Genomic DNA, 9692 nt, shown 5'->3' with positions numbered 1-9692 from the left:
GTAGCTTGAACAGACCAGACGCTGCTCGTCTACCAATGGAAATAAAACTGGTTAATGCCAGTCTATCAGACTGAGCGGCAAATGAGGCAAGAAAAAAACAAGCACTTCGCTCTGGAAAAACCGAGCTCAAGACCGTTGTTAGCATTCTATTTGTGTTACATTTTAACCAGTCCGTGTCCCCGTTACATACTTTATATGCTCAGATTAATTACGCAGCTGGTGGTATATTCCATTGATAACTCCATTGAAAAGTGATAACTATAACTCGCTTGTTAGTCCTAAATGACAATGACACCAAGGGACAGAATAAAAAAAAGAGAACTGTCAGTGCAACCCATTCAATACTGTCCTATAATGTTTTTCCAAAACATATAATACAATGTATCCTAAACCATTTACTATACAGGGCAAACGTTTCATTTTGGCCTCTTTTTGTAAAAACAAAAAGGCTTTACTTCTATTCTGAGCAACATATTGATAAAACTTTATTGACAAAATATTGACAATTACATACTTCTTGGAAGTATACTTTGTGTTAAAATTGTAGCAAACTTAACACAAACACAAAATTATTTACATTCTTGTAAAAGACGATTTAACATAAACATTAGCTTTTAGTATCTCTATACATGGAATACGCTCAGTGCTTGAAGTTTTGCTGCCTAGGCGGCCGTCAATTCTTGCATTAATCCTTCGAGGCAACTCTTTAGAGGAGGGGCGAGTCCCGATCATATATTCGCACCAAGATTACGGAGTCATGGTAAAGCTTACATTTTTAAGGAATGTCATGGAAAATTTTACTATTGTATGTGGTAAACTTTTTTTTATTTAATATATTCTGGTTTTAAATTTGTTTTACTCCTTAAAAACACTATAACGCAGCACTGCTACTTCATATTGTTTTCACAATCACTTTAACACGAGAATCATAAATTCAAAGACTGCACACTGTTGTAAAAAAAAAAAAAAAGGAAAAAAAGCACACAACATTTCTCAGATTAAAAAATCGAATCAAAACAAATTTACTTCGAAAAAGGACAAATTAATTAACCTACCAAAAATTCATTGCTCTACCATGCAATTCAAGTTTTACAAAAACAGCTGTATATTTTGGTATATCTTGATGGGGAAGGTTCACGTCTTGAAAAAATAAAACGAGAGGAAAAAACCCCTCAGAAGTGCAAATGTCCTATGCGCATTTGAGCTATGTTTTGTAATAGTGGTGATGAGGTGGTGCGGGTAGTGTGGTGATGGGGGCGGGGGCTGCATGTAATACCTGTCAATCACCTTGCCTTGGCAACGTGAAAATTATTGACAGTTCCCTTGTAGTGACAGCAGTGCCACCAACAGGATCTCTCACCCTCAAGCTGCCGATCTCGAAGAATCAAAATGTGATATTGGCTTTACCCTCTCCCTCAGTCAGTACACAGCATCCTTATCCGTGACATCCTTCAAGCCACGCCGCTGTCCCGTTCGAACAGTTCAAGTCTTTTAATCGTCTGAGGTGACGTCAATTTCCTCAGGGCTTCCTTGTTTTGTGGCCATTCTCCATCGGTTTATGTGATGAGTTCCTTTCTTTTTCTGTTGTGAATCCGACCCTTCTTCCTCCAGTTTCTGACGCTTGAACTTCGTCCTTCGATTCTGAAACCAAACTTTTACCTGGGGCGAGAGAGAAAAAGGAAAATAATCAGCGTAAAATAGGCTACAACAGCTTTTCGCTGGTCTCTGAATAAAAACAATTAAACAAAGAGAGTTGGCCTGACAGAAAGTATCACTAACGTGCCTTAAGAATAACTAGGTCTAGACGGACAAAGAACTGCCAGGTATCTCACAGTCAATCTAGTCGCGAGAGCATTGGTCGACTTTCATTTAGTGTCTTCGGTCTGAATAAATTAAAGCAACATAAAGAATTAAAATGAGGTAGCCTATTAAATACAATATTACTGATATGTGAGGATGAGATTTAGGCATGGCTTTCCTTTTAAAGTGCACCTGACCTGTTTACTAACGACAGGTTGAATCCTCACTATACCATACCCTGCTGCTACTTCAAACTCAAACTCATGACGAGAGGAGATCAACTCCGTATAGGCTACAATAGAAGCAGCATGTGAGTGTACAGAATAGTGTTATACCAGTGAAACTTCACCGTAACTGTGGCTTTTTATCACGGATATGTTAGCTGGCCTATTTACAATTCACCCCCTCATTATAGCCAACATCCCCGTAAACCTTTTCTATTAGCATACATTGGTAAAGTTCAGTCTTTCCCTTAATTCATCACCTTTATCATTCATATCATCCGTAAAGCTCTCAGATGACAACTTGGCAAGTGAGGCACATTTAATGTGCATTCAGTGAGCTAATTGAAGCATTGAAGTGGCTCGTCGTCCGTTTCTCTCTCTTGCTCTTCAGAAAAGGCGCCGTTTAGAAAAGGGCCGGTGCTGTCACTCCGACAATAGACTCCGACCGGGCCACTGAACGATACGCGCAAATACGATCTTAAATATGGTTAGGGAAATTCATAGAATCCGCCTCATTCTTTTAAGTGTCCATTTAAAACGGTTAACTGGTTAATTGCCACACATTTCCCACAAGAGCCCTCTGCCTCAATCGGAATCGTTCAACCTCACCAAAAACAGGGGTGAATTCGAAATGGTGGATTTAACTCACTCCAGATCATTCAGCTTTAAGAACAATGCTTAGATCTTTCCGCATGTGGTTGCCAACAAAACGCTAAACAAAACAACAACATCATGTCGCGAAATCTGTACAAATAGGTTAATAAATATATAGTAGTCTATGGCCACTTACTTGTGACAACTCATTGCGACTAGCATGCAAATATGCTGGCAAAGAGAACGAATAAACGTTAAAAAAATATTAAGGCCTAGGCCCTACATAAAAAAATTAAAAGCTTTAATTGTTAATTACATAATTTAGAATTGCATTTTTGTGACGCAAACATTGCATATATGATTACATTTAATGTAGCCTATAACCATAATATTTAGCCGTTTCAAGGACGAGCCTATTGATTTCAGTTGTAATTTAGGCCGTATTATATCCACAGCACCATGCGCACATCCGCGCTAATGAAGACAGGTAAACATCTTCTTACCTGAGTTTCTGTGAGGCTAAGGCTGTGAGCGAGCTGTTTTCGTTCCGCACCGACGACGTAATGATTTTTTTCGAAAGCATGTTCAAGCCGTAGTAGCTGTGATGGTGAAAAAGCTGTACGAATCCTTTTGGGCTTTCTTGCCAGTGCATTGTGCAATAGGAAGCTTTCCGGACTCGTTTCGTTTCCTGTAATGAAAATGATGATAATCAAAACCCATATAGTCTCCCATTATATTAGCATTAATTTTATAATTAGCCTATATCAAAATATAATTGTTAGACTACAATCATTCTGTTCTCATGAATTAATTGAGGGCATGAAGTTTTAAATCATTATATAGAATGCAACATCTTACTAAAAATATAGCCTGCAATAATATTAAAATTTTCCGGTCATCTCAAATAAAAATAAGAAAGAGTTTTTTTATTTTCTGATGTTATCGGCACATAGTGATAGTGCTAATGTTTTCAGTGGCTAATTAAAGTTTTGTTGCAAATTCAAATGAGAGACAAAATAATGTTAATTTAGGCCTACCGTTAATCATTCAAAATATAATGCTCACAATATTATTTTCCAACACTTGTAAATTAAACAAACGGAAATATAGGCTACGACTGTTTTTATTTCAGAACTGAAACATTCTCGAACTAATTCAATGGCCTTGAGTATCTTGAACAGTGGTAAATAAAGATTTCCATAGGAGTGTTTCGGTCAGCAGCATGGGATGACAAATGTTCCCCAATATTTAATATTACAAAAGCAAAATAAAAGAGTTAGACATTTGCTATAACATGTATGTGTAATTGTAGTATGATATGTAGTCTATTAATACGATATTATCACACTTATTAACGTTTAATAATATTAACGTTCGTTTTTAAGGGAACGGTTTTACAACATCTAGGAACCAGACAAAACGCACTTTAAAATAAAGGCGAAATTATAATTTACTTGAAGGGGAAAAAAACAGTCGAACGGAAAATATAGGCTACTTCTGTCTATTCATAAATGAATTTGTAGCCTTTAAGTTTTTTTCATAGTGATATGAATGCGTATTATAGCCTATATAAATGTTTCACATATAGCCTATTCAACTGCATTCGATATGTTTTATCATATTAATCAATTTTAAAGAATTGAAACCATTTAGGCTACGATCAAATAAATAGGCTATTTAAACCTGTTAAAATAATTACTTAATTACTTTTTAATTACTAAAATATAAAATTAGAAAGTTTTAAATACTTTACTTGTGAGTTTTGAACCAGCTTATTATAATAGTAATAAAGCCGGGTTCCTTTCTTCCAGAAATGTACTGAGCACCGTTGTATAATGCCATACTTCACTCCACAACATTAGCCAATATTTCGATGCAATAAAATGGTTATACTTTTTTTTCGATAGCATTAATTTTAGGATTTCTAATATAAAGCACAAAAGTGACATTTGGCTAATTATCAATGAAAAACTGCCGTGTCCTTGGGCCGTGTGGCCTTTTTTCTTTCTGGACGACTGGTCAAAATAATTGGCGAATACAATATTTTGTAGGAACTTACCTTGAAATCTGTGACCCAAGTATCTATATCTATGTATCAACCACGGGTAAAAAGTTGAAGGGTCCCTTTGCTGGCTCGCGAAAAGAGGGTGCGGACTGTGCGAGGACGACAGTGGGTGAGCAGCCAAAGCATGAGGAGGAGGTACTGAATGGACTGGGACGGCGGAGTTTTGAGGATGTGAAACAGCCTCTGCGAACACCAAGTCCGGGTTTGAGTAGACGCCCCTGCCGCTGGAATGAAAGCCGTTTAAAAATGGGTTCATCTGGCTTGAGTTTGCATAGCTGAGCGCCGCTGGTCGTATGGGCTCCTCGGATCTCGACGCTGGCAAAGGATTATCCTTCGCTACCAAAGACTCTATGGTAAAACACCTCTTCGGTGTAGGTTGAAACATGGTTCACCAGGCAGGATTCCCCAGTTTAAGTGAAAACGGTACACGCGTTAGCACTAAAAAATACTCCACACCCAAGACCAAAGTTTTGTCAGCAAGAGACAAGTTAGTGGCAGCTAAAGAAAGGGTAAAAAAAAATCTTTCAAAAGCACACAGCTCAACACATCGTGAGAGAGGTGGCCGACTTCTCCAGACAATCCATGAATGTGATCGGTTCCTCACCAGTTGTGCTAGCGATTTGTTAGTTCATGAGCCTAATTAGCTCTGGAGTCACATAAACAGTTTCCTCTGAAGCCTGTAATGGCTTGGTGATTGGTCGCTGCCGCTCGCCTTAAGGTTGAGGGAAGAGTCTTTAAGTGCGTCAATACTGAACGAGCACGGAGAGGCGGATTCAAGCAAAACGGAACGGATTCGCCCAGAAACAGAGCTGTGGAGCAATTTACATACGCAGCTGATCCCATTGAGAGACTCAAGGTACTTCAGCATGTATTTGTGTTGCACACAGGGCATAACGAAGCTTTTACACACGCTGTGCCTCAGTTCTTAATCAGTGCACGTTTAGATGCATAACTACACATGCTGATTTGTAGCCTACTTGACTACAAAAGTATCAATGCGAAGCGTCGTTTAAACAAACGACTGTAATCAATGCAATTCAGTCAGAAAAGAATCAGTTCAAATGACAATCTCTGCGTATAGACTAGGCTATATCAAACTTTTGAAGGTTCTACTTTTCTGTCAGTTCGGTGGGCCTGTCTAACGCCCACCTCTGTATTGTCTCTCCGCGTTTTCATTTTCTCCGATGGGTTTGTGATTAGTTTAGGGATGAGAGACTCTCTTTCTCAATTGGCCAGGAGACAAGGATGAGGCTTATTAGACACAGACAATATTTTCAGCCCTGTTTGTTTGTCGTATGACTACAAGAGTCCATTACCCTCTAACTACTCATTAAATTAGCTGAGTTCAATCCCATTATGGGTTACTAATGTGCATTCTGCATCTCGAAAGTTCAGGTATGCACAGTTGACAACGCGATATCTCTTGGGGTTAGAGTCTGTTTTGCAGGGTGTGAGGTAGTTCGGTGATATCTTAGTAATGTTTTATTCTGTTTACTTTACATAAATATCATACAGCACTACAATAGCTTAACTATTATTGGGTGCAAATTAAGGCCATATTAGTAGCTAACCTATAAACATACGGAAACTGCAGGCATGTAGCACAAATTCTACACCTCAATTTCTATCGTTATATAGGCTATAACAGTAAAAAAAAATAAAAAATAAACTATTCTTCTGAATTTTTCCATGTTAAAAACTCGTGTTTGATGTAGGCCAATTTTTACAAGTGTGTTTTATGGCACGGCATTGCACCCAGTGTGCAACGTGGGAATGAAATATAGCCTAAATGTTTACTAAATACTAAAAGTCATTGTTAACTTTAATAATTTTCCCTATTGCTCTCAACACCCCACATTTGTAAAAAATAAATGAACAATTGGTCAGCTATAGTTTAACCCGGACGCAGCATGATAATGGGAAGTGGTACACGATTCATATGCTGCATAAAACAGAGGAATCTTTTTAGAATTATCCTTTCCCTTGTGTTAACGCAAAGTGAGTTTATAGAGTAGTTAACTTTAGTTTGAATTATATTACATTATTATTAATATTATTATCATAATTATTATTAGGCTAAATATGAATATATAAATGCCTAGGCTATAGCCTATTTATTATTATGTCGGTCTATTTTGCTTACGTCTAATGTATTAGCAAATGCTGTTGTCGGCGTGTCGGATTCAAAAATAAACTTTGTTTTTCTAATCCTTACTCAAATATTCAAGTTCTTGATTCTAAAAGAATACAATCTTCATGCGTAGAGCAGACAGATATCAACAATTAGCTATCAATTAAATATTTAAATCGTACGAGGCTATTTTTTAGCATGAGTTAAGGTCACTCTTAGTTTTTGTTATAGCCTGCTCTTCCGTGCAGTAAATGTGGCAATTTGCTATCGCACTTTTTGACTCCACACAGCTGATAGGCCTAGCCCCCGCAAATTTACTTTAACTTTTATTTCCTCGGCCACACATAAATAAGACACTACATTTCGATTTTTATTATGAATTTATCGTTTGCTGATGTAAATAAAGCACAAACGTTTGGAGAAAACGGCAAAAGAAATTGTGACACAATTTTTTTACATCTCTGTCTTTTGTGAATTTGCTAAATAAGGCATATAGAGGCTTTTAAAATCGATTAGGATATTTTACATTATAATTTCAGCTTTGCACATAAAGAAAAAAAGGAATGTGCTGGAAATGAAGATCTGCTGCTCTTCGATCTGGCACTGTGTGTAGGCTAAGTGTAAGGATAGTGCGACACCAACTGGTACTTTAACTAAATGCACTTTCCGACATTTCTTGGACGTAGGATTCACAGTCGGTCGCAGCAATGGGAAGCACATTTTTACTGTCTCGCTTGTCTACATTGCTAACTTCGTTTGTTTTTTCCAGGAAAATGACTGTCAGGACATTTATCGTTAGCGCATGTTTACAACACCTTTCGATGACGTTCAACGACATCGAAAGTCTTCCTTCATCGTCCATGTTTCTAAAGCCTAGTTCTACCGGTCTCCAGTGGACAAAGAATGACAAGCTCATGACATGCTTTGACTGTATGACGAAGACATTCAAATCCCGAAATTAAATTCACTCGAAATCAACCCAGAATTTGTATAGGTTACTATAGCCTAAACATTTGTAACACTTTACGGGCCTAAAAAAACGTAAATAAATCGCATAGCCTACAACAAACAAAATATTATTATTATTATTAATAGTAGGCCTATGCCTTATGCCTAAATGATTGTCAGCTGGTTTACTTTTCAAGTCTCTCCATTTCCTCTTCATGTAGGCTATACGTAAGCAGTTCAATTGATCTTGAACTCTGTCGAAAGGAGGCTAATATTTAAGGGTTCAAAAGAATAATTTGTTCCCAGTGCAATAGGCCTATATCGTTAATTTGTACATGCTATCAAAAACACTAACACTTGATCAATATCAGCACATCGTTTTAATCTACAACACCTAGTAATTTTTCTTCTGTAAGTATAAAGAAAAATGTTAAAAAGTTGCCGGTGACGTAGACCTAATCAAAAGACAAAAGCGCATTGCTTTTTTCGACAATTTATTGGATCCATCCTTCAAAAATGTGCCGGATATGCAATAATTATGTGGATTGCTTTTGAAAAGATGTTATGAAATGTAACTGACGCCCATGAACAGCTTTTCGAAGAGCATTGCAATAGAAATGTCAGCTGAATTATGTTATATCGTCAAACTGCAGGCTTCACAATCATGTAGGCTAGTGTGCAAGACCTATCAATTCCAATTCAAGAATTACCTCAGAGCTGTTCCTTTCACATGCATAACTTAAAGCACAGATATCGAAAGGAATTATTCTGGCATTTATATTAATCTTTCCACAAGTAAGTTTTTCTTCCTTTTTTTTTACAAAATAGTACTATTAGTCTACTCAGGTTTTTGTTTTTAATTATTTGAATTCAAGAATTGTATTCACACTTAAAGCGCATTAAATAGCATTGTAGTGGGCCAAAAGCAAATTAATTCAGAAATTGTAGCCCTATAGGCTACTTGCTAATTTATATCTATATCAACATAGTTCATTAATTCTATTGAGTATAGGCCTGCACATAACACGTTTGTCTGAATGATAAAAACAACAACATGAAATTCGCTTGCCATAACTTAAACACGCAAATTAATAGTCTACGAAATATTATGCTATTTGATCACCTGTTATAATCATTTGGAACGCCAAACTAGATGACGCATTTGACAGCAAGCATTGATCAGTTTGAATATTACGACGTGTAAAATAGCCTACAAGCCATAGCCTATAAAATATTGTCCTAGACAATTAAGTACAGCAACTGAAAGACTTTACAAGAAGCCCACTATTAAACATTGTTTCTTGATCTCATGTTCATTATTAACATTCCAGTTTGGCATGCGTCATTAACGGCCGTCATTTTTTTGTATTTGCGAATAAGATTCGTTTCTAAACTCTTGCTGCCAGTGATATGTTCGGAAAGAGTCATGTATTTTATCGATTTTTAAAAATCGATTTGGTTCTGCGAGACTAAACTTATAAAAATGTTTATAAGTAAACTATTAAACATGATTTTGAGATAAATGCATGGCCTGGAACAAAAATGTTCGTATAGGCTACGCAATACGACTGTTTTGTTTTGTTTACTATAAGAGTAGCCGAGCCTACGGAGTGTCGTTCAAACAAATTTATCAATTCAATTCTGTCAGAAAATAATCCGTTCAAATGACAATCTCAGGACATTGATAGATGGCATTGGGTGGCAGATGCAGAGATAACGTTACGTGTCGTGTAAAAAGGGCATAGGCTATATCACACAGTCACAAGCAGCACCCCTCCAGCTCGAGATCCGGGGAGTTTACACACGGTGACCCGTGGTCAAACTTCACAAAGCAGGTCTTAGCAAATATAAGGGTCTAATCTAGTTTGGGAGTTCATAACCTCTTGCGTGGGAATTTGAGGCTCCAATTGTGGGATTATTGGCCTTAATT

The 9692-nt window shown here is 37.1% G+C and overlaps 1 protein-coding gene across 1 annotated transcript; it reads right to left on the bottom strand.

Moving 5' to 3' along the window:
• Positions 1–357: 357 nt before the first annotated feature.
• Positions 358–5595, bottom strand: emx2 (empty spiracles homeobox 2). Its single transcript, XM_056265525.1, has 3 exons — positions 4678–5595; positions 3122–3306; positions 358–1659 (listed from the first exon to the last, which is right to left on the bottom strand). The coding sequence occupies exons 1-3, from the start codon at positions 5066–5068 to the stop codon at positions 1492–1494; spliced, it is 744 nt and encodes a 247-aa protein (XP_056121500.1). The 5' UTR covers positions 5069–5595; the 3' UTR covers positions 358–1491.
• Between the last annotated feature and the right edge of the window lie 4097 nt (positions 5596–9692).

Source organism: Rhinichthys klamathensis, unplaced genomic scaffold, assembly GCF_029890125.1.
Source record: "Rhinichthys klamathensis goyatoka isolate OS25496 unplaced genomic scaffold, OSU_Roscu_1.1 h1tg000235l_1, whole genome shotgun sequence".
Classification (NCBI taxonomy): Eukaryota; Metazoa; Chordata; class Actinopteri; order Cypriniformes; family Leuciscidae; genus Rhinichthys; species Rhinichthys klamathensis.
Note: the sequence above shows the minus strand (reverse complement) of the source record. Positions and strands in the feature narration are given on the sequence as shown.

What these genes read in the sequence shown, in the direction of transcription:
- emx2 (XM_056265525.1), bottom strand. Translation starts at nt 5,068, where the DNA reads ATGTTTCAACCTACACCGAAGAGGTGTTTTACCATAGAGTCTTTGGTA. An exon ending in CTTGGGTCACAGATTTCAAG is followed by an intron (nt 3,307 to 4,677) that starts GTAAGTTCCTAC and finishes TTTTCATTACAG; the next exon opens with GAAACGAAACGAGTCCGGAA. An exon ending in TTAGCCTCACAGAAACTCAG is followed by an intron (nt 1,660 to 3,121) that starts GTAAGAAGATGT and finishes CTCTCGCCCCAG; the next exon opens with GTAAAAGTTTGGTTTCAGAA.